Source organism: Giraffa tippelskirchi, chromosome 11 (assembly GCF_054371585.1).
Source record: "Giraffa tippelskirchi isolate mGirTip1 chromosome 11, T2T-mGirTip1v1.2.pri, whole genome shotgun sequence".
Lineage (NCBI taxonomy): Eukaryota > Metazoa > Chordata > Mammalia > Artiodactyla > Giraffidae > Giraffa > Giraffa tippelskirchi.
The window spans coordinates 18,566,919-18,591,991 of NC_137285.1; the positions used below are offsets into that span (position 1 = coordinate 18,566,919).

A 25,073-nucleotide genomic window follows, 5' to 3' on the forward strand; every position below is an offset into this window, starting at 1 on the left:
ACTGCCAGGATACAGAGACACACAAATAACACAATATATCAAGAGAGAGGTATGGAAACAGGACTTTTTCTCAAAGGTTTTTCTCATTACCTAGTAGGAGTACAAGATTATTTAGACTTGTCTTTGGGCTGATTTCTTTTGAGAATTCTCAAAAGCTCACTTCTGTATTTAAGGAAGTAAAAAGACAGTTCTCATTTATCATGGTTCAAAGAAGAGAAAGGGAAAGTGTTAATGAACAGAAGCTGCAGCTAACACAAAACTTCCTTCCTTCCATCACATCATTTCTGAGCTAAAAGGGGCCTCACCGGACACCCTCGTGCCTGACTTCACAGGTAAGGAAAGCCCAGAGAAAAGGTGAGGAAGCCCAGAGAAAATTGGAAAGTAGGTCTGAAGCCCAGGGTTCCTTATAAAACACCATCCAGAGACCCCCTCTAGGGGTCCAGGCAATAACAGGAGCTGATGTTTACCAAGCATGATTGAAGGGCTAGATCCCATGCTAAGTGTGGTGTAGATATATCTCATTTATTCTTTTAGATAGCCCCATGAGGTATTTTCTACCATTCACCCATTTCACAGATGAGGAAACTGAGACACATGGCTGCTAGGAAGTGAAACAACCTGGATTTGAACCTGTAAGCAGCTGGAGCCTGCAGCCTGGGCTGTTAATCACACCGCACTAATGCCAGAATCAAGACAGGAGGATGCCATGTGAGACCAGTGTAATAATCCAAGTGAAATACTCAGGATTTATGCAGAAAATTAACTGTCCCTTACTAAATTTTGCAAATTCTGTGTTCTCAGTTCAAATTCAATTTCAGGACAGGTAGGTATGGTTTTGGTAACCAGACTGCTGCCTGATGGATCTGTGAAGGTTGATGTGGAAGGAGGAAGCCAAGACTAAGATATGACAATGTGGTGAGTCCTCTCCAAATTCTAACAAGGCTCATGCCAGCAGCCATTGCCCTAACACCTCTTAAAAATTCCTCTTCTGACACATGCAAAGAGCCTCTTAGCATCTTTACCTCCTTGATCAAAACTTCTTTAGCTAACTGGTACACACAACTACCCAGCGTTTCTTTTGTATTAATAGTGTACTAGACTATATACAAAATATATTATTTACTTGCCTAGAATTACCACCTTAAAATTTGCATTTATATTGTGCCTTAGGCTCGTCCTTTCTCCCTTTCTCCCTCCTCTTCCAGGGACCCTTAGAACTGAAAGGTCTCCCAGCTCCACTTAGCCAAGGTTTACTTTCTTAGAAAGTTCCCCAAAGCTGATGCCACCAGGGCAACTGGTGCTTGCCCTGAGCCAGGAGGGTGCAAAATTTTCACCAAGTGAGGAAGAAATAAATAAAAACAGATGGAAGTCAAGCCTGCCTTGGTCACAGGCATCATCCACATCTTTGTTTTCTCTGAATGTCATTTAATTTTCTGGCCTGCCTATTTAGATCATGAGACTCTAGGAGTGATCCCAGTCTGCCCAGAGATTTTGCCCAGACTTAGCCATCTGAGGGCACTGCAGGCTGTCCCAGGGCAGAGATGGGCAGTGACCTAAGGTAGAAGGAAGAGGGCAGCCGTCCCCTCCAGTCCTTTACATCCTCACATCCAGGACCAGTAAGAAAGGGACAGATTGAATAAATGCCCCCTGGACTCTGGGTTCCCTAGGAGAGGGTCTCCCTAGCATGTGGCCCATTTCCTTGTATCCATGTCACAAAGGGCATGGCTAAACTTGGAAACATTCTTTTCCAGAGGATCAGTATAGGGAAAGAGAATGCATTTCCTGTGTCCAGACCGGTAACTGGCTGGCACACTCCTGAACCAAGGGACACCATTTGTAAACATGCCCCTAAGGAAAGAACAAAAATGACTTGGAGGGTTGCTTCCTAACATACATAATAATGTATGTTTAATAAGCAATAGAGAATGCATGCTTCAGTTATTTTACTATTATTTTACCATTCGTCTCTGTTCTTCAATGGGTTTTTCCCCATTCACAGCCCAAGAAGAAGAAGGTCTTTTGGAGAGTTATTTTTCTAATGAAACATAAATAAGAAAAATTTTTGCATCATGTCACATAGCAATTTAGGACTAATTTCAGAGCTGCCTGGATAAAACTATGGTTCAAAGAGTGACTGTATGACGGACCAAGGGCTGCACTGATTTCGGTTAAGGAAATTACTAATGTTAATTGCTTTTTATTTTGCCCCTGGAGAATCATTCCACAAGCATTTAAAACCTACATATATCTGTCAAATGGCTCCTTTAAAGAGACCAAGCTTTCTCTTAAATAGAGTTCCTCTCCTAATACTGTCTCCTTACATTACAAAGATTAACCAATAAATATTTACATTCACTGGAAGATTTGTGACTGTGCACAGGATTTTTTTTTAATTAACTAATCTAACAGGTGACTAGCACTGATCTGAGAAATGTTTCCTGCCATCCATCCCATTTCCAACTCAATCACTGACCTTAGAAAGTTACTTCCCTTCTCCATTCATTTCCCTACACAAATCCAGGTTAAGGCTGAACTTTCAGACAATTCAGACAAGATTAATGGATTCACTTTGCAATCCCACCTCCCACCCTAGAAAGTAGGGACTAAAAGTACATAAAATGCCAGCATAATTTGGGCTTACAACCAGGATTTATTATAATTATTTTTATTGTTTTTTGCCAAACTACTTGGTATGTGGGATCTTGGTTCCCCAACCAGGGACTGAACCTGCATGCTTGCAGTGAAAGCATGAAGTCCTAACTACTGGATCACCAGGGAATTCCCTCATACAGGACTTTTGTAATTTTTTTTCCCCCCTGTCTATTTTGCATGTGGGATTTTAGTTCCCTAACCGGGGATCAAATCCCTGGCCCCTACAATAGAAGCACTGAGTCCTAACCACTGGACCACCAGGGAAGACCCCAAATATTTTTCTTAACGAGACCAAATCTCGCCCTTGGTTTCCTTCCTAGTCAGAGCACCCTTCACTGTCCATCCCACCATCCTTCAAAGACCTCGGAAGACCAGGTTATAAAGACTTAAAAATACCAAATGCAAAGCTTAGTCAAAATGGGACGATAAAGCAGACAGTGAAGAGGCAAAATAGGAGTAAAATTAGCAGCTCTGTTCACAATGGTCAACTGGTGGAAACAAATAAAATTCTGTCCATCGATGAAAGGTAAACAAAATGTGGTCTATCTATACAATGGCATGTTATTCAGCCATAAAAAGAAATGAAGTAGTGACACAAGCTACAATGTGTTGAATCTTGAAAACACGCCAAGTGAAACACACCATCTAGTATGATTCCATATATATAAAATGTCCAGAATAGAAAAATCCACAGGGACCAAAAGCCAATTCATGATTGCCAGGGGTTGGGTGGGGATGCGACGGGAGAATGGAAAATGACCCCCTCACAGGCACAGGGTTTCTTTGGGGAGTGATGAAAATATCCTGGGTTTTAGAAAGAGGTGATGCTTACACAACACTGTGAAAATACTAAATGTCACTTAATTGGTACCACTTTAAAATGGCTAATTTTATGCTAATTGAATTTTACTTCAATTTTAAAAAATATGTATTAGGGAGCTTGGGATGGACATGCACACACAGCTATATTTAAAATGGATAACCAACAAGATCCTACTGTGCAGCACAGGAACTCTGCTCAATGTTGCGTGGCAGCCTGGATGGGAGGGGAGTTTGGGGGAGAATGGATATATGTATATGCATGGCTGAGTCCCTTTGCTGTCCACCTGAAACTACCAAAGATTGTTAATCAGCTATACTCCAATATAAAAAGTTTTTAGAAAGTGTATCTGTATATATACACACATGTGTTTGTGTATCTATGTATATATACAATATTTGTATATATATTATATATATTTGTATTTATATACAATACAAATATTTGTATATATAAATATACATACACACACACATGTATATATATACACACACATATAATTTTTTTTCCTTTTCATCAGTTATCATTTAAGAGTGATCTTAGTTCCTGTCCCTGAAAGGTAACCTGGTTAGGAAATGCAGCCCCTCAGCCCTGGAGCAGGTTGAAATTTACCAAACCGAGGTGATAGTTGAATCACCTCCTAAATGAGCTGCTAACAGTCACCATGGGGGTCTGATGGGCTTTGACAGCACTTGAAAGCCTTTCACTTAAGGACGCCTAGCAAATGTGAATATACACTGGTTGATACAGCTGGGAGTAGGGATGGGGGAACAGACAGACACACACACTCTCTCTCTCTCTCACACATATAGTCTGGCTGCCTTCACGTACATTCTTGCTTTCCTTTAAAAATGGCTCAGCTCCAGCAGGCCAATTTGCCTCTACAAGCCCCTTGGATCTATGAAAATCCATGAGTTTACCAAGACACTCAAAATAGAAAAAGTCTGACAAAACTCATCTGTCACCATTTGAAGCAACTATTATATCAACTCCTTAGTTTGAAAATTGGTATTTAAAGGGAAAGAATTAAGCATGTGTGCAGCCTTTTCAGGAGGAAGTATATTCAAGGGAAGCTCCCATTGATGAGGGAAAACTGCACAAAAAAGCCAGCTAGTGCATAAAGGAGGGATGATAATACTTCAAAGATTCATTTTCTTTTTTTGTGTCTGTGCTGTGCAGTGTGTGGGATCATAGTTCCCGACCAAGGATTGAACCTGTGGCCTGCAGTGAAGCGTTAGAGTCTTAACCGCTGGACTGCCAGGGGAGTCCCAAAGGTTCATTTTCATCTCCTGAGAAAATTACTGATACAGGAAAAGAATGATAACTGGTGTTGAAATCATCAGTGAGTGGTAAATGGAAGCAAGGGCCTAACGTATTCCCTTCCAGTTTATTCTCTGGAGCAAAGAGGGATAAACATAACTGAATGATGAGGGAATAATCAGACCACCATTGCTTTAATCCACTACCTACGATATTTAAATTCAATCTAACCAAGCCTTTAGACCTAATTTCTAATGTACAGAAATTACAAGAGATAGCAAAAAAGCTAAATATCACCACAAGGAAGCAATCAGACAAATGCATAAAGTGAGATATTCTTCAGGACATGGTTCCATCTTCTCTACCAATCAATATCCTAAGAAAGGTCAAGATTAAAAGAGAATTAAGAACAGATTCCTGGAGTGGATCCTGATTTGAACAAAGTAGCTGTAAAAGATAATTTATATGACCCAGCATCAGGAGGAGTTGTCAGTTTTGTTAGGTATAATAATGTTATTTCAAGTATGGAGAAAAATATTATTTTTCAGGAATGCAAACCTAAGTATTGAGGGATAGAATGACATGATGTCTGTAATACTCTAAAGAATATGTCAACATAAAAAAATAAAGTTAGTTGAAAAAAAACATACTCATTAGGAAGGCTATTATGAAAAACAAACAAACAAACAGAAAATAACAATAGCCAGGATGTGCAATGTAAATTGATGCAGTCACGGTAGAAAACAGTATGGCAGCCTCTCCAAAAATTAAAACATAATTATTCTATGATTCCAGCAATTTCATTTCTAGGTATGTACCCAAAAGAACTGAAAATAAGGACTTGAAAAGATTTTTACTCACCTTTGTTCACAGCAGCATTATTTATAACAGCCAAAGGTGGAAGCAACCCAAGTGCCCATCGACAGATAAATGGCTAAATAAAATGTATATACGTACAATGGAAAACCATTCAGCTCTAAAAGGAAAGAGATTCTGGCACATGCTACAGCATGGATGAACCCTGAAGACATGCTAAGTGAAAGGAGCCAGTCACAAAAAGACAAATACTGTATGATTCCACTTATACATGGTACCTAGAAGAGTCAAATTCACAGAGATTTAAAAAAAAGTAGAACATGGGGGAATGGGGATTTAGTGTTTGAGGGATTAAGAGTTCCAGTTTCAGATGATGAAGAAGTTCTGGAGACAGACGGTGGTGATGGTTAACAACAATGTGAATGTACTCAATGCCACTGAACTGTACACCCAAAAATAGCTAAAATAGTCAATTTTATGCTGTCTCTTTCCCCACAATTCAAAGAAATGTGATAAAAGATAAAATAAAAAGATGGACCTAGAGATTACCATACTAAGGGAAGAAAGTCAGAGAGAGACAAAATTCATCTGATATCACTTATATGTGGAACCTAAAACATGATACAAACGCACTTATTTACGAAACAGAAACAGACTCACAGACATAGAAAATCTTATGGTTACCAAAGGGGAAAGGAGTGGGGAGAGATAAATTAGGAATTTGGAATTAGCAGATACAAACTACTATATATAAGTAAACAACAAGGTCCTACTGTATAGCACAGGGAACTATATTCAATATCATGCAATAACCTATAATGCAAAAGAATCTGAAAAATGTATAACACTTACTATACAAAAATGAATCGCTCTGCTGTACACCAGAAACTAACACAACACTGTAAATCAATTATACTTCAATTTAAAAAAATAAACTAATAAGTAAAAAGAAATAAAAGAAAGAACACCCTCTCCCAGAAGAATCAACCAACTGAGTACACTCAAACCAACAAGTTTCCCCAGAGCAGTCCCCAACACAACCCTTCCTGCCATCTTGTCCCATAAATATTAACTAAGAGAGAAATGAATTTACATACACCCTCCCCAAATCATTCTTTTAAGGGAAATTATCTCTGAATTCCTGCAACATGCTTTGCTGTTTAGTCATTTACATTCATTGAAGAAGGTGAGTGACTTAGAGCAGGTTTTACCAGAGCTTTCACTTTCTACCTATTTTCTTTGTATATAATTAAAGTTCCCCTTGTCCTAACAAATGGACTTCCCTGTCCCCCTTTTGTAACAGGAAGCAAACTTAAATAAAGCAAATATTTCACCTGTATTCACTTAACTGTGCCCCTTTTTTCTCTAGATCACCTAAATTTGGGGAGCAGATTATCTGACAACATCATTTGGTCGTACACACATCCATCTTCCTGATAAAGCCGATTAGATATGCAGGAGTTGTGGGGGGTGGGGGCTGTCACAATTTACTCCCAACGTCAATGATCAAGTATCCTCCTTTGAAACAGGAAATATACAATGCCATTTGATAAAAAAAAAAAAAAAAAAAAAGAAAAGAAAAGCCTGAAGGATAGACCACTGTTCTAGAAATAAAACCATGATAATGGCAAGCAATCACTTACAGTGCCAGCCAGGCCTTCTAATTACTCCACCAAAGGCAGGAAAGCCCTCGATATCTCAATTGCTTTCCAAGAATTTGTCTTTGGCATTATTAACACAGACAGCCGAGCAGGTTATCAAACTAAAAAAGAAATCCTGGGCTGTAGACTTTAATTACAGGTTATTTCAGCTGATCGCTGTCTTAAAGTTTCAATAAAATGATACGGTTGATGGCTGAAAAGTTCCAGGTGAGAGATAAGATCTTTTTAAGTCCAAGAGGATGACGGGAGATGCCTAAATGTGAGGGACAAGAAGGTCCAGGGAAGACCAAGAGCCCTTCTTAGTGCTCTTCTATTCACCATTCTTTTATCAGCTGCGACTGGTACACACAAATTAAACTAAGGAGAGAGGCTTACTTTCACTAGCGATGACTCTGAGGCATCTGGAGAGCAGGTGAAAGGCGGCAAGGCGAATGAGCTGACTGACTACAACTTCATCTTCTAGAAGCTCTGGGGAAACCTTGCTATCAAGTTCATTCATTCACTGAACATTTTCTGGGACCAATCTTGCAAGACAGGATACAAAAAAGGATGAGAAAAAACTTAGTAAGATGAGCTCCAGTCTCAAGAAGCTAATGGAAGCTTAAGACAGATATGCAACAACATGCAGAGTAGAGGAACTTCCCTGGTAGTTAAGAATCAGCTTTGAAATTGCAGGGGACATGGGTGCCCTGGTCCGGGATGATCCAACATACCTCAGGGCAACTAAACCCATGTACCACAGCTACTGAGTCCTTGTGCCTGGAGCCCATGCTCCGCAACAAACAGTAGTCCTGCTCGCCACAACTAGAGAGAGCCAGTGCCCAGCAACAAAGACCCAGCACAGCCAAAATAAATTTTTAAAAATGCAGAGTAGAATATGGATGTCCAGCACAAGGAGAAAACGGGAAGTCTGTCTATCAGTCAGGATCTTAGCAGGAAATGAAATGGTATCCTGGCACCCTCCCACCAGGTCACGGAGGGGAGTTGAACAGCGTCTTAATTTACGGAGCATCGTTGGGGTCAACTAAAAAAAGCAGGGGGCTCTGATGGGATCCCGGTCATATGGTTCAGAGATTAAGGATTCTGGAATCAGAGATCACTGGTCATATCTGGTCAGAGACCAGGGGTCTCAGCTTGTAAGAAACAGTGGTATTCTTTGACCATCAATGGGATTTTTCTCTTGCTGATGTTGGAGGCAACATTATCCAGAATGACCAGAGCATCTCTTGTGGGTATTCTGTGATCAGGGGTTTTTTGCTGCCTGCGCTCCTGGGAACCTGCTGGCCTCCAAACTCCACAGATGACTTAGCTGTCACTTAGGGAAGCCCTGGGAACTCTAGGTGGGGGATTGTCCACTTGCTGCTTGTGCCTCTCCACCCTGCGTACGGCCCCTGCTGCCGGTCTCCCCACTACCTGTTCCTGATCTCCGAGGCTGCTCTCACGAGGCTTCTTCCAGCATGTTCTAAGGCCAAGTTACCCTTCCACTCACAGGCCTAGGATTCCTCCCTCCAGTGGAGTGCAGAAAGCATAAAGAAGCAGTTCCTTAAACCAGCCCCCTTGCGGGAAATGCCAGCTGTGAATACCTCCTCAAAATTGAGCCATTCAGGCCCTTGCCTGAGATCGAGTAATCATGTAGAGACAGGGACTGTCTCTAAACTAATCACCCCCTTCTGACCCAGCTCTTCCTCCAATGTCTTCCATTTCTGCCTTCTGGATGGGCCAATTCAGGATTATTATTTACTAACTAACAGAACTATGAAAAAGCCTAATTGCTATCACTGATGGAAGGGCTACTATGGAGGTATTTTGCAGACAGCCTCTCACAGCAACCTTGTAGGAAAGTGCTATGAGCCCTTTTCACAGGTGAGTAAACTAAGGCTCAGACTGTCCCACGACCACACAGTTAGTAAGTGGCAGTGCCGGAAGTCAATCTCCAGGTGTACTTGACCCCAGAGCTCACCCTCGTTGTGCATGGGAATTACCTGTGAAGCATTTAGCAAGTGCAGATTCCTAGGCCCCACCAACACCTAATGAATCAGAGTGTCTCAGGGGAGCCCAGGAAACAACTTAGAAAAAAAAACGTTTCCCAGGTAAAGCAGCAGAGAAGGCAACGGCAGCCCACTCCAGTACTCTTGCCTGGAAAATCCCATGGATGGAGGAGCCTGGTAGGCTGCAGTCCATGGGGTCTCAAAGAGTCGGACTTCACTTTCACTTTTCACTTTCATGCATTGGAGAAGGCAATGGCAACCCACTCCAGTGTTCTTGCCTGGAGAATCCCAGGGACGGGGGAGCCTGGTGGGCTGCAGTCTATGGGGTCGCACAGAGTCGGACATGACTGAAGCGACTTAGCAGCAGCAGCAGCAGCAGCAGGTAAAGCAGATGTCACCAGCCTGAGCAGGGGTCCTCACGAGGCCACACGGCCTTTGTAGGAAATGATCTGGCCCTGAGCAGGCAACAATAAATGGCAGGCATTCTCCTCCTCCTCAACTGTACACCATCAACTTAATTACTCAGGGGAGACAGGAGCTGGGAGCAGGGAAGTGGGAACAGGAAGTAAATGGGGGCCTCTTTTAATGACTTATGTGACTATCCTTCAGGGAAAGGCTGTGTGTGACGCTCCCGGGGGGACCCCAGACTTATCAGGCCTCCCAGATCTAAATGACCAAGTATGGAGAAAGGGGAAGAGAAATAGAGCTGAACTGAGCATGACACAGGCATCAGGTGTGTGTGTGTGTGTGTGTGTGTGTGTGTGTGTGTATCTGTGTGTGTGTGTGTCTGTCTTCCTCCCGTGGTTCCGGTGACGTCCCCGTAAGGAAGCTGATCCACTAACTGCTGTAGAGGGCTGTCCCCACGTCCTCATCAGGGTTCTTGTTGGTACACTCTGCAGCCTCTCTGCTCCTCCACTCCAGAAAAATTGACAATAATTGAAATTCAAGAGGCAGCCTGGTTTGGACACTAGAGATTAAGAAGCAAATGCATCAACGTGTTCTCTTTCCAGGAAAACCGTGCCTTCGTCTCATCTCCTTCCTCGGTTTCCTTTTCTGGGAACCAACCTGCAGCCTGGCTGGGTAGAAGCGTCTGGCTGCTGCGAGGAAGGTCAACATGCTAATAAGGCTGAGGTCAGAAGTCGGGCCTCAAAGTAGTTCAGTTCCCTCGGTTTGGTTCTAAGGTCACAGACAGCATCCCCCCTCCAAATCTTACCACTTGGTCATAAAAGGAAGTGGCCAGAGTATAGACGGATCAAAACAAATCCATCATCACTGGTGAAAATAGCCAGTGGGGTGGGGTGGGGGGATGGTGACCGAGGGTGATTCAGTAGCATCTCTGATTTGAAAGACGCCACATCAGAAATGACCTCACGGCACCTAATCAGTTCCAGAAAGGGACTTTGTTCTCCAGGAGGCAAGGTGGGAGATCAAAGCATTTCTTGCTAATCATCATTTAGCATTAATTATTTAAGTAACCTGAGCCAGACCCGGACCGCTCAGACTTCGCATCCTGACAGCCTCAATGAGCACCCTTGATCTTTCAAGCCAACCTGCATCAAATTGGGAGGAAGCCGACTGCAAACCTGGGAATCGAGAGACCCGGGGCGGCCCAGGCAGTGAGTCGTTTACTTCTTCCTTTCCTGTTAACTTTTTAACCCCACCAGCCAGGAAATGCACCAGGCCTCCCCTCCCCCTGCCCTCCGCCACGTCTCATAGAGTTCCTCAGGCTCAGGGACAAATCTGGAGAGAAACACCTTAAGATTCATAAGCTGTGTGGCCTCAAACTTACCAGCGTACCTCTCTGAACCTCCAGTTTCAGCTGCATCATGAAGATAATCCTATCCTCCCAGCCTCGTTGTAAGAATTCAGTAAGACCTCAGAACTGCTGCATACATTTAGAAGGAATACATGGAGGTTTGGTTACACCAGAAATAACTTATTTCTAGAGTTGAAAGGGGAATCATGATGTTCATTATTATATGATTTATTCCTTTTTGTATAATGTGTAATACATGTTATGGGCTAAACTGTGTCCTCCTCAAATCCATATGTTGCAGTCTGACCCCCAGCACCTCAGATGTGACTGTATTTGAACAAAGGTCTTTTTTTTTTTTAATTTGGCTGCACCAGGTCTTAGTCACAGCACAAGGGATCTTCACTCTTTCTTGCAGCATGATTTTTTTTTTTTTATTGCAGCATGCAGGATCTAGTTCCCTGACCATGGATGGAACTGGGGCCCCTGCAGTGGAAGTGTGGAGTCTTAACCACTGTACCACCAGGGAAGTCCCTAGAGATAGGTCTTTAATGAGGTAATAACTAAATTAAAATGGCATCATTTGGATGGACTCAAATTCAGTATAAATGGTGTCCTTATAAGAAGAGGAGATTAAAACACACACAAAAGGATGACCATGTGAAGATACAGAGAGACAACGGCCATCTATAAACCAAGGAGAGAATCCTCAGAAGAAATACATCCTGCCAACTGACATCTTGATCTCAGACTTCTGGCTTCCAGAACGGTGAGAAAATTAATTTTTCTGTCATTTCAGCCACTCAGTTTGGGGTATTTTGTTATGCTGGCCCTTGCAAACTCATACAATTAACTTCAAACAATTCATAGGAAAAAAAAACTCGAATGGCTCTAATGAAAAAGACAGGCAATATGAAACTTTCGTGGTGTCCAGTGGTTAAGATTCTGAACTTCCAATGCAGGGGGCATGGGTTTGATCTCTGGTCAGGGAACTAAGATCCCGTATGCTGTGTGGCACAGTCAAAAAAAAATTTTTTAACTAAAAAAAAGAAAAAAGATAGGCAATAGGTGTTGGGTGAAGATATGGAGAAATTGGAACTCTTGTAATTGCCAAGGGGAACACAAAATGCTGTAGCCACTTTGGGAAATAGTCTAGCAGTTCCTCAAAAACTTCAACATAGAGTTACCATCTGGTAAGCCAATTACATGCCTAAGTTTCTACCCAAGAGAAATGACAACATAACTTCATATAAAAACCTGTACATAAATTATTCATAGCGTCATCAATCACAATAGCCAAAAGGGAGAAAGAGCACAAATGCCCATGGACAGATGAACAGATAAACGGACTGTGGTCCATCCACACAATGGAATATTATTCAACCCTATAAAGGCATGAAATACTGACAGATGTACAACTGGGATGAACCTTGGAAACATTCTGCTAAGTGAAAGTAGTCACAAAAGGCCACATACTGTACAATTCTATTTATATGAAATGTCCAGAATAGGCAAATCCATGGAGACAGAAAGTTTCCAGGGGCTGGGGAAAGGGGAACTGACTGCTGATGGAGTTTCTTCTAAGGGGTATGAAAATGTTCTAAAATGAAGATTGTGGTTGTGGGGATGGTTCCACAACTCTGAATATTTTCAATATACTAAAAACATTTAACTATACACTTTAAGTGGGAGAACCATAAAGTATGGGAGTCTTATTTATTATAAGATGAAAAAAAAGAAAAGCCTGCTACCATGAGCGTTGTTAAATGTCAAAGGCTCTTACTTCTCCCTCCCGCTCACTCTTTCCCAACCAGCAAGGGCTCCAATTTCTCCTACCCGTGTTGACACCAGCCATGCCATACAGTCCCATGCTTATAAACCAATCCTCCAGAGGAAACTTAAATAAGAACTACTGCCCCCAGAAGCCAGCTTCCTGTTTCCAGACCTTGAGAGGAAAGGGGGCAAAGGTTTGAATTAAAAAAAAAAATGCCTCCAAGCCCCTGAGGACGGCGCTGAGGGTCTCCAGCAGAGAAGACAGGGCACATTTATGATCCTGAAGTGATCTCCAGAGAGGCTGGGCTGAACACCTCCAGTATTCTGAGATTACAGTGAACAATGTCAAGTGGGTTCCTTTAAAAGCCCATGTTCTACAAACCCCAATCAATCCCGTGAAGCAATTCCTCCACTATGAGGGAAGCGGGCAGCAAGGCAAAGCCACGGTTTCCTCTACAGGTTCAAAGCAACCATGGGGCCTGGCTGGGCTATTTCAAGGTGCTATGTCTGCAAGTACAATCTGTGGTCTGACATTTATATTTTTGCCCATTTAGGGGAAAGTCAGCTCTGAAATCCCACGTATGTCCACAGACTGGGGAGCTAAAGGCAAAAGATGTGGAGGCAAATCCTTTTCAATCCTATGGCCACTTCAGTTCCCACTAAGCTTCAGAGAGAATTAGAATTCAACACCCACAAGGAATTGGGTGCCTTCTCTCCATTAACAAGTTCACATTTAGGAAGATAATCAAAGATAATCAAAAAGGTGAACAGGATAACCCAGAAGAGCAATGTCCAACAGAAATATAATGTGAGCCACATAAGTACTTGAAGCCACCCTTTAAAAGATAAAAAGAAACATGTGAAATGAGTATTAATAATCTATTTTGTTTAATGGATTATCGGGCTTCCCTGGTAACATACGGTAAAGAATCTGCCTGCAATGCAGGAGACCTGGGTTTGATTCCTGGCACGGGAAGATTCCCTGGAGGAGGGCATGGCAACCCACTCCAGTTTTCTTGCCTGGAGAATTCCATGGACAGAGGAGCTTGGCAGGCTACAGTCCATGGGGTCACAAAGAGTCGGACACAACTGGGTAACTAACACACAAATATGATCATTTCAACGAGGGTTGCCAGATTCAGCAAATAAAAATACAGCCATATCACATTTCAGAAAAGAACAAAAACTCTTTTTTTAGCATAAGTATATCCCATGTAATATATGGCACATATTAAACTAAAAAACTGTCTGTTTAATTGTCTGAAAATCTGAAGTTCAAATTTAAATGAGCTTTCTTTTTAAAATCTGGCAACCCTAATTTCAACATGCAATCAATATAAGTGGTATTGTACACTGTTCTTTTTTATATTGTCTTTGAAATCTGTTATGTATATTATACTGGCAGCAGCTCTTAATTTAAGCTTGCCATATCTGAAGTGCTCAATAGCCACACATGGCTCATGGCCTTTTGGACAGTACAGATCAAGAAAGTTCTAGAAAGTTCCTCTCAGTATTTTTTATAACAGTAAAAAATCAGAAATTAGCAAAATACCCATCAACAGGAAGGCTGCTTAGGTTACAACTAACATCAACAGGAAGGCTGCTTAGGTTACAACTAACATTTAGAGAACTTACCATGAGTCAGCCCTCATCCTATGGACTCCATGCATTATTTTTAGTCCTCACAATGACCATTCAAAGTAGGTACTGGTATAACACCTTTCTACAAATGAGGAAGTAAGGTTCTTGGAACTCATATAACTTGCTCAAGAAATTGAGGAAGCCAAGACAGATTGGTGATAGATGAATGGGTTCATATATATATATATATATATCCCACCCTAGATACACCAAAATGTTATCGGTTTTCTCTGGACGGTGGACATTGGGGCAGATATTGGTTGAAAGTTAGGTCTCCACTGTCAATTAGACCTATCTTTGCATCCTCGGCTCTACCAAGTAACCTAACAAGTAACTTTGCCTTTTAAGCCTCAGTTTCCCCATCTGTAAAACAAATCATAAGTGTCTATCCACTGGATTGTGGGAGTCTAAATAAAACAGGGCATGTAGAGGACTAAGCAAGGCAGCCTGCCCCTGGTAAGTTCTCAGTGACATCACTACTACTTTTCTCAGCATCTTTGTCCATTCTTGTTTGATTTGATTTTTCATGGTAAGCATCAACCCCTCTTGTGTTTTTTGTTTTTCGGTCACACTGCAAGGCATACAGGATATTAATTCTCTGACCAGGGATTGAACCTGTGTGCCCTGCAGTGGAAGCACAGAGTCCTAGCCACTGGACTTCCAGGGAAATCCCCAAGATCCATTTAGAAAGAGAAAAAAAGTTAACTTTGAAAAGAGGAGAAAACAGATTTCCTGTGGTGAAACAGGGATTTCATGGTAGTCTAGTGGCTAAGACTCTGTGCTCCCAATGCAGGGGGCCCGGGTTTGGTCCCTGGTGAGGGAACAAGGTACTACACGCTGCAACTAAAGATTCCACATGCCTCAACTAAAACAGACACAGTCAAATATGTAAATTTTTTTTTGTAAGAAAAGTAGAAAACAGCCCATGAAGCAGCTGGAGGACAAAGGAAGGAAGGAGATAGAGAAGCAAGGAGAGGGGAGGAAAAGAAGAAAGATCACCTAATGACAGGCAACGGTGAGGTATCATTTCCCCACAGTTTTCTGAGTGACCACAAGGGGGCACTGCCTGCAGTTTCCACAGCAAGGGAAAATGATCCCCCTTTGAAAAACAAAAACTTGCAAGGGAAAAAACACCAGCACCGTTCATCTTGACCCGGAGGCCTCTCCCTGGAGTTCCCCCTGAAAAGCTGCTGACATTCATCATACAGGAGATGTGAAAAAGCAGTGGATACGGTCTCCCAGCTGTGGGTGATCTGTGTCTTACCTTTGGAGTCTTCTTTGGCCAAGTGACTACGGGGACCCCAGTGATGGCCAGACTGGGGTCGTCCTCTGCATGCTCCTTCAGGACATTCTGTGGTCAAGCAAAGGAGCCATATTAGTCCAGGGTACAGGAGATGTCTCTGAAGGGAGCGGAAGCTGGACCTTACCCAGTAAAAGACAAAGTTCTCTGCAGCTTCACTGCCTGCCCCCCGACTCCACCAATACTCACATGCTCAATAGAAACCAAGTTGCCAGGGTTCCCCAGGGTCTGCAAAACACAAAACATCCCCTTCTCCAAAAAAGTTTTTAAAAAGTAAATCGCCCACCTCCCTGAGACTTCCACAAATGTATTGCTCACTGATCATACGACAACAAACATTTGTCCAGAGCACCAAAGACTCTCATGGACCCAACCTCCTTTAATCCTTACAGAGTCCTCTGGGAGGTGCTGGGCAGCGGTCTAACAAATCCTCTAACGTACACGAATTCAACTACGTCCTCAGAGATACAAACAAAGCAACCATGAGGTCTCACCTGTTAGCCCTGACTCTGGTTTTTCCACCAGTCAGCAAGCAAGCCCTAGGTCCTCTCATCCTGGTGTGTAAAGACATGTCTTTGTTTTTTGCATCAAGGTCCCTAAACATAAGTAGATACTCAGTCAACTGGCCAAATGCTGGCAGAAAAAAATGGGCTGTGATGGACACACTGCCAGACTTTGTGCGGGTCTCCCACGTGGCACTTCACGGTCACTCCTTTGTAGGTGGTTTCAATGCTTTACAGGGTAATCCTGACTTTACCAGCTTTTGGTGTTGTGTGCAGCCAACTGCAGAACCTCATCAAGGTGTAATATGTCACTCCACTGAATATTCCCTATCCAGTGAGGCAACCAAGATTCAGAAATGCTCAAAGGATTTGGATGCCACCCCAGACCAAGAGGGCAGAGCCCTCAACCCTGCTCTCTGGCACCAGACTTCCTGCCCCATGACCATGTCACACACGGGATTTGGGGCTGCATCCACACCATGCCCTAAAAAAGTGTTGAGGGATAGACAGGGAACTGTTACTGGTCTATTCTGACCCCAACCATTAATTTTTGGTTTGTACAAAAAACACTCCTGCAGAGACATCCAAGGACAGAGTAAGTTGCATAGCAGCACTTAACAGGAAGTGCAAAAGAGCTCGGAAGATAAATGTAGGTGAAGATGATCTTAACTCACTTTCCCTAGTCTTCACCATAAAGAATCCAATTCACTTCTAATTTATTCTCCTAATTTTCCTGCTTTAATTTTCAATTGGTTGCCTGATTTTTCAAACTGTGCCTGTTACCTCAAGCACGCCTGAATAACTCCCTCCTCTTCCCACGGAAGGAGGCCAACAGCAAGGTCAGGGGTTTGGGCTCCAGGTTCAATTCTCAGCACGTACAACTTTCTCTAAGCCCAACAGTCAACGTCAATGATTTATAAATGCTGTTTTTATAAAATGTCTTGGTTCACTGCGATATCCCCCAGCCTTACACAATGACTAACCTACAGTAAGCCTCCAGTAAATATCTTAAAAAAATGAAGCCACAAATCCCCAAAGAGGGACTTTCTGCTGAATGTCTGACCTCAAATCTGTGAAGGTTGACACACACAAGCAAACCCTGAGAGACTATCATAGACAAGGGGTGAGAGAAAGGACACAAGGAAAAACTGAGGAAAAGTGAATAAATTATACACTTTACTTAACAATAATGTATCAATACTAGTTCATTAGAAGTAACAAATGCACCATATTAAGGTAGGATGTTAATAACTGGGGGAAACTGAGGGTGAAGGGTATGTGGAAACTCTGTATTATCTGCAGATTTTCTCTGAAAATCTAAAACTGTTCTAAAACACAAATTAACAAATTACACTTCTAAAACAATTTTTAAATTATTTGAAATAATTTTAAAACAACAGTGATGAGCAAATAATCATTTTAAAAATGCCAATCAGACAGTAGTAACAGTTACAATAACGGAAAACAGGATTCTTAGGCTGCCAATTTTGCTAACACCTAAGCGGCATACAACAGGAGAGGAAACAAGCAGACACGATTCATCTCAGGTATGGACTTCACATGGAGCATCACAGGCAACCAAAAGCTGGGGTAGTAGCAGCGATTGTGCCTGGAGGAAGGAGTATTTCATCACTAACATTGTTTTTTGTTTGTTTTGGGTTTTTTTTGGCTGCACCACCAAATCTTAGTTCCCCAATCAAGGATAAAGAACCCGTGACCCCAGCAATGGAAGCGCAGAGTCCTAACCACTGGATTGCCAGGGAATTTCCACTGACATTGTTTAGAATTGCCAATTCCTGGTGATGAATCAACTTTTTATCAACTTCATTTTTTAATTATTGCTTTCACAAACACTGCAGACACTGCGCCCCTCAGAACTTGCATCTGAGTGGGCCATTTCCACGGCCCTCTCCCCACCTTGGTCCACCTCTCAGGGTAGGTGGAACTAGCCAGGTTGAGAGGTAACTGTAGCCATCAGGAGGGCAGGTACCTCACATTCTATTGGATGAAAAGATGAGAGTAAGAGGTGCTGGGTCTTGCTCTGTGGCGGGAACCATAATAAATATTTCATGTCCACACTCTCATCCAATCCTCTTGACCACCCTGTGGGATGGACTATCATTTCCACAGTGCAGATGAGAAGGGCAGGGCTCAGGGGGTGAAGGGAACTGGTGAATATCACTTAGCCAGGAAGGGGTGGAGACTCTTGACGACCTGGGCTCTTTAACCTTGGCATCATTCAGCCCATCTCTGAAAAAGGGAATGGAGCCATGTTCACAGCAACACTGTTCTCAACAGCCAAACAGCAGAAACAACCCAAGAGTCCATGGATGGATAAATGGATAAATAATATGTATAATATACATACCATGGAATATTATACAGCCTGAAAAAGGAAGGGAATTCTGTCACATGCTATAACACAGATGAACCTGAACGACATTATGCTCAGTGAAATAAGCCATACACAAAAGGACAAGTACCACGTCATGCCACTAATATAAGGTACCTAAAGCAGTAAATTCATAAAAGTGTAAAGTAGAAAGCTGGCAGGCAACGGTGGGGGGAGGGGACAAGTGGGGAGTAACTGTTTAATGGATATGGAGCGGTTTTTTTTACTTTAATTTTTTTTCTGGATATAGAGTTTTAAGTTTGGGAAGATCAAAAAGTTCTGGCTATGGATGGTGATGGTTGCACAACAATGGAAATGTACTTAATGTCACTGAACTGAACACTTAAACATGGTTAAAATTTTATGTTATGTATATTTTACCACTGGCTGAGGGGTGAAGAATCCACTCGCCAAGGCAAGAGACTCAGGTTCAATGCCTGGGTCAGGAAGATCCCCTGGAGAAGGGCATGGCAACCCACTCCTGTATTCTTGGCCTAGGAAATGCCATGGACAGAGAAGCCTGGTGGCTACAGTCCATGGCGCTACAAAACAGTGCAGACACTACTTTGCAACTAAACAACAATATTTTTAACTATTATATTTTTAACTGAGGAGGAAGAAGTGGGGCAAAGCAGTCGCTCCCTAAGGAATGGATCCAGGACTTCCCTGATTGGTGGTCCAGTGGTTGGAAATCCGCCTGCCAATGCAGGGGACATGGGTTCGCTCCCTGGTTGGGGAAGATTCCACATGTGGAGGAGTAACTAAGCCCGAGTACCATAACTACTGAGCCTGAGGCATGCCTAGAGCCCATGCTTCGCAACAAGGAAGCCTCCACACTGAGAAGTCCACGCACCACAACAAACAGTAGCGCACTCTCGCCGTAACTAGAGAAAGGCTCCCTGCAGCAACAAAGACCCAGTGCAGGCATAAATAAAGGAATTGATTCAAGACCTTCTAGAAAGTACAAGTTGGGCACATACTACCTCACTAGTTAAACATCTGCTGTTATGCCCAGGACAACACTAGTTTTAGAGTCAGAATATCTGGGACAACCTGTGTGATCTCGGGTAAGCCACAGCTTCCTAATGTGCAGTCCTGGGATAGAACAGTGATGTCTGCACCTTGATAGGAGGCTACGAAGCTAGAGGTAATTTTACTACCATTCTTAGGAACATTTGTTGAGTGCTTGCCCTAAACGTTAAAATAATCCCAACTGGGAGACTTCCCTGGTGGTCCAGTGGTAAAGAATCCACCTTCTATGCAGGGGATGTGGGTTCAATCCCTGGTCAGCGAACTAGGATTTCACGTGCTGTGGGGCAACGAGACCCACAGGCCACAACTAGAGAAACCTGCATGCAGCAACGAAGACCCAGCAAGCGCAGCCAAAAAAGAAAAAATAATAATTCCTATCTGTGGGGTAGGACTGATTCTCCTTGTTTCACAAAAGCAGAAACTAAAGAGAGGTTCAGTGATATAGTTCAAGGTCACACAGCTGAGAGGTGGGCAGAAGCTGGCATTGACCTGGTCCATCTGACGACAAGCCTAAGGAGTAACACTGGGTGATAAAGCCTCAGGAAATCGTGGCAGCAACCTCTCCAGCTGATCCTACCCCATTATTAAAGACACCTAGGAGAAAATCTGGGCTTATAGTTACCATTCAACTTGCAAATACAGAAGTGAATCACCGTCACCTACTCCTTGCAAAGAAAGAGAGCTAGTTTGACTACTAATGCCTTTATAAAGCATCTCAAACAGCCCCCCTTCCCCAAATCACAGAAGAGGTTTGCCCCCTCTCCATATCACAGAAGAGGCTTGCATGACCAAATTGGGCCTGCACAACCATGAAGCTTTGTTGACATTTCACGGTTCTTACTAACCCATATGAATTTCACACCCTCCTCCCCAATACATCAGTTTGTTTTTTCTAAAAATAATGTTTCCTGCCCACCCCCCAAAAATATTTTTTTAAAAAAAGAGCTTTTCAGGGAGATAGTGCATGTTTAACCAAAGCTTATATGGTTATGAATATATGTACAGATACCTCGCCATATGGTTGGGGGGGCGAGGCAGAGGACTTCCACAGAACTTTCTGCCCCTACCCCCCATCCCAATCTTTAACTCTAGGCTGGGGATGATAAACTCAAATGCCTCCAGGAACCAATCAAGTAAAGTGAAAAATATAAATGGGCCAGAGAGAGAGTGGTGTGGTCGCCTATGGCAAACTAGAGACCACATGCCCCGTTTAAAGAAAGCAGATGCTTTCTAATTTCAACTTACTAACCTCCTGTGGGAATGAAAGCCCCATAGATCTCTGATTTTTCAGAAGAAACCAAATGCCCAGAGTTTTATTAGAAATTTCTCCAAATTTCAAATGTTGGCAACTGACTGAAAATTTAAAAAAAAATAAAAAGCAACACTTGTGAGCCAAATATATCTGTGGGCTGGCTTGGGCCATGGGGTTGACCAGTTTACAAAGACTGCTGTGCGTATGATTGAAAATAATGACTGCTTGCCTTGGTTTGGTTTGAGTTTCCTTCTGAACTGTCTCAAGATTTCCTGTTACTTCACTATCAGAGCTGGAGTCAGTGACTCACAAGCATTGAAGTGAGGCAGGCCTCTTTAGAGGAATGTCTGGTTACAAAATCTATCACTGGAATCATAAGTATTATTAATAATTAAGACATAATTATAAATAATAATTAAAATTAATAAAGACACCTGCCCAAGAATCCTTGAGTCAGGGGATCTCACACACTTCCTGAAGGAAGCAATATCTCTCCATGTGTGCTGTCAGTGGCCACCAGGGGGCGCTCTGGGCTCTGTCCCTCAGGGAAGTATTGTGTTTTCATTTGTATGTGACAGGCTGAAGGAAGAGGAGATTATTCTAATTGGACATTTTCTCTCTGAGAAATAAATTGCGCTGAAGGGAATCATGTCACTGGCTTCCCTGGGCTCTGCCAGAATTTATACACTCCCTGGGGCTCTTAGAAGCAGAGATGAGGAAGCCTGGGTGCCTGTACCAGCTCAGCACTCTTTGGGTTATACGATGCAAGCCTTTTAGTAGGAAACCACAGGGCAGGATTTCTAGAAGAGAAAGACTGGGGTCACCAGGCCCTTTCTGCTAGAAACTGCCCTGCTTTTGACCTAACAATATAACCACAGACAGTGGATAAGCTGGGCTTCCGCTCTTCCTGATGCCAACTTCTCTCAAAAAGCTTAATTAGTCAACAATGGATTCAGGCCCATGCTCCCCAGAATGCGGCATTAATAATTAGAACTGCATCTATAACTGTGACTAAAAATACCAACACTGTGACAGTAAAGCAGAGGCAAGCATCAGGAAAGAAGCACTAACCACAGGCCTGTAGAGGGAGAGTAACACAGCATGGAGTAGCTGAGGCTGCTATTGTAGGGAACTCAGCAGTCTCAGGGGTCCCTCCTGGCCACAGGTAAGGACCCCTGCAAGCAGGCATCAATGCACGTTGGGTCTCCTAAGATCCCTCCCTCCACTCCAGCCCAACCATCTTGTTCAGTTCAGTTCAGTCGCTCAGTCGTGTCTGACTCTCTGCGACCCCATGGACTGACTGCAGCATGCAAGGCCTCCCTGTCCATCACCAACTCCCGGAGCCTACCCAAACTCATGTCCATCGAGTCGATGATGACATACAACCATCTCATCCTCTGTCGTCCCCTTCTCCTCCTGCCCTCGATCTTTCCCAGCATCAGGGTCTTTTCCAATGAGTCAGCTCTTCGCATCAGGTGACCAAAGTATTGGAGTTTCAGCTTCAACATCAGTCCTTCCAATGAACACCCAGGACTGATCTCCTTTAGGATGGACTGGTTGGATCTCCTCGCAGTCCAAGGGACTCTCAAGAGTCTTCTCCAACACTACAGTTCAAAAGCATTGATTCTTCAGTGCTCAGCTTTCTTTATAGTCCAAGTCTCACATCCATATGTGACTACTGGAAAAACCATAGTCTTGACTCGACGGACCTTTGTTGGCAAAGTAGTGCCTCTGCTTTTTAATATGCTGTCTAGGTTGGTCATAACTTTCCTTCCAAGGAGTAAGCATCTTTTAATTTCATGGCTGCAGTCACCATCTGCAGTGATTCTAGAGCCCAAAAAAATAAAGTCAGCCACTGTTTCTCCATCTATTTGCCATGAAGTGATGGTGGATGCCATGATCTTAGTTTTCTGAATGTTGAGCTTTAAGCCAACTTTTTCACTCTCCTCTTTCACTTTCATCAAGAGGCTCTTTAGTTCTTCTTGTGCTTGCCTGCAAAAACCCATCTGTACTGTATTGAATTGCGTCTCTCAAGAAGATATGTTGAGGGAATTCCCTGGCGGTCCAGTGGTTAGGACTGTGCTTTCACTGCCAAGGGCCCGATTCAACCCCTGGATCACGGAATTGCACAAGCCCCGAAGTGGGGACAAAAATAAATAAAGATATGTTCAAGTCTGAATTTCTGGTACCTGTGAATGTGACCTTACTTGGAAAAAGGGTCTTAGCAGACGTAATTAGTTAAGGGATCTCAAGAAGTAATTTTGGATAGGGTAGACCCTACATCCAGTGACTGATATCTTTATAAAAGAAAGGAGGGGGGTTTCCCAGATGGCTCAGTGGTAAAGAATCTACCTGCCAATGCAGGAGACACAGGTTTGGTTCCTGATCTGGGACTATCCCACATGCCTCAGAGCAACTAAGCCCATGTGCCACAACTACTGAGCCAGTGCTCTACAGCCTGGAGCCACAACTACTGAAGCCCATGTACCCTAGAGCCTGTGCTCCGCAACAAGAGAAGCAACTGCAGTGAGAAGCCTGTGAACCACAGTGAAGAGTAGTCCCCGCTTGGCACAATTAGAGAAAAGTCTACACAGCAACAAAAACCCAGCACAGCAAAAAATAAATAAAAATTTTTTAAAAATAAGAGAAAGGAGAGATTTGAACAGAGACATAAAGGAGAAGGCCATGGGAAGACAGAGGCAGAGACTGGAATGACACAGCCACAAGCTAAAGACCTCCAGGCAATACCAGAATCTGGAAGACCAAGGAAGGATCCTCCCCAGAGCCTTCCCAGGGAGCTCACCTCGATTTCTGACTTTTAGCCTGTGGAACTGTTAGAGAATAAATTTCTATTGTTTTAATCCACCAAGGATGCAAGTCAGGAAGCAACAGTTAGAACTGGATATGGAACAACAGACTGGTTCCAAATAGGAAAAAGAGCACGTCAAGGCTGTATATTGTCACCCTGCTTCTTTAACTTACATGCAGAGTACATCATGAGAAACGCTGGGCTGGAGGAAGCACAAGCTGGAATCAAGATTGCCGGGAGAAATGTCAATAACCTCAGGTATGCAGATGACACCACCCTTATGGCGGAAAGTGAAAAAGAACTAAAGAGCCTCTTGATGAAAGTGAAAGAGGAGAGTGAAAAAGTTGGCTTAAAGCTCAACATTCAGAAAACTAAGATCATGGCATCCGGTCCCATTACTTCATGGCAGATAGATGGGGAAACAGTGGAAACAGTGGCTGACTTTATTTTTTTGGGGTTCCAAAATCACTGCAGATGGTGACTGCAGCCATGAAATTAAAAGACGCCTACTCCTTGGAAGGAAAGTTATGACCAACCTAGATAGCATATTAAAAAGCAGAGACACTACTTTGCCAACAAAGGTCCGTCGAGTCAAGACTATGGTTTTTTCAGTAGTCACATATGGATGTGAGACTTGGACTATAAAGAAAGCTGAGTGCTGAAGAATCGATGCTTTTGAACTGTCGTGTTGGAGAAGACTCTTGAGAGTCCCTTGGACCGCGAGGAGATCCAACCATCCTAAAGGAGATCAGTCCTGGGTGTTCATTGGAAGGACTGATGTTGAAGCTGAAACTCCAATACTTTGGCCACCTGATGCGAAGAGCTGACTCATTGGAAAAGACCCTGATGCTGGGAAAGATCGAGGGCAGGAGGAGAAGGGGACGACAGAGGATGAGATGGCTGGATGGCATCACTGACTCGATGGACATGGGTTTGGGTGGACTCAGGGAGTTGGTGATGGACAGGGAGGCCTTGCATGCTGCAGTTTATGGGGTTGCAAAGAGTCGGACACGACTGAGCGACTGAACTGAACTGAACTGAATCCACCAAGTTTGTGGTCATTTGTTATGGCAGCCCACAAGAAACTAACACACCGTATTTGTCATAGTGCATCACAATTAAAGGGAGCTCCCCTGGTGGCTCAGTGATAAAGAATCCACCTGCCAATGCATGAGACTTGGGTTCGATCCCTGCATAGGGACGATCCCCTGGGGAAGGAAAGGGCAACCCATTCTAGTATCCTTGCCTGGGAAATTCCATGGACAGAGGAGCCTGATGGGTTAGAGGCGCCCTGTCTTGTCCATGGGGTCGCAAGAAGAGTTGGACACAACTTAGCAACCTAACAACAAACATCATGATTAAAAGCTTATTAGCTACATGATTTGGGCAAATCACCACATCTCACTGAGGCTCAGGTTCCT

At 43.2% G+C, this 25,073-nt stretch overlaps 1 protein-coding gene across 12 annotated transcripts in view; it reads right to left on the minus strand.

The window, feature by feature from the left end:
* Nucleotides 1–25,073, minus strand: part of KDM2B (lysine demethylase 2B) — a 118,605-nt gene that overhangs the window by 28,472 nt on the left and 65,060 nt on the right. For all 12 annotated transcript variants that reach the window (XM_081540068.1, XM_081540062.1, XM_081540058.1 and 9 more), the window contains one exon: nucleotides 15,629–15,715. In XM_081540068.1, the coding sequence (XP_081396194.1) occupies nucleotides 15,629–15,715 (87 nt within the window). The remainder of the gene's footprint in view (nucleotides 1–15,628; nucleotides 15,716–25,073) is intronic.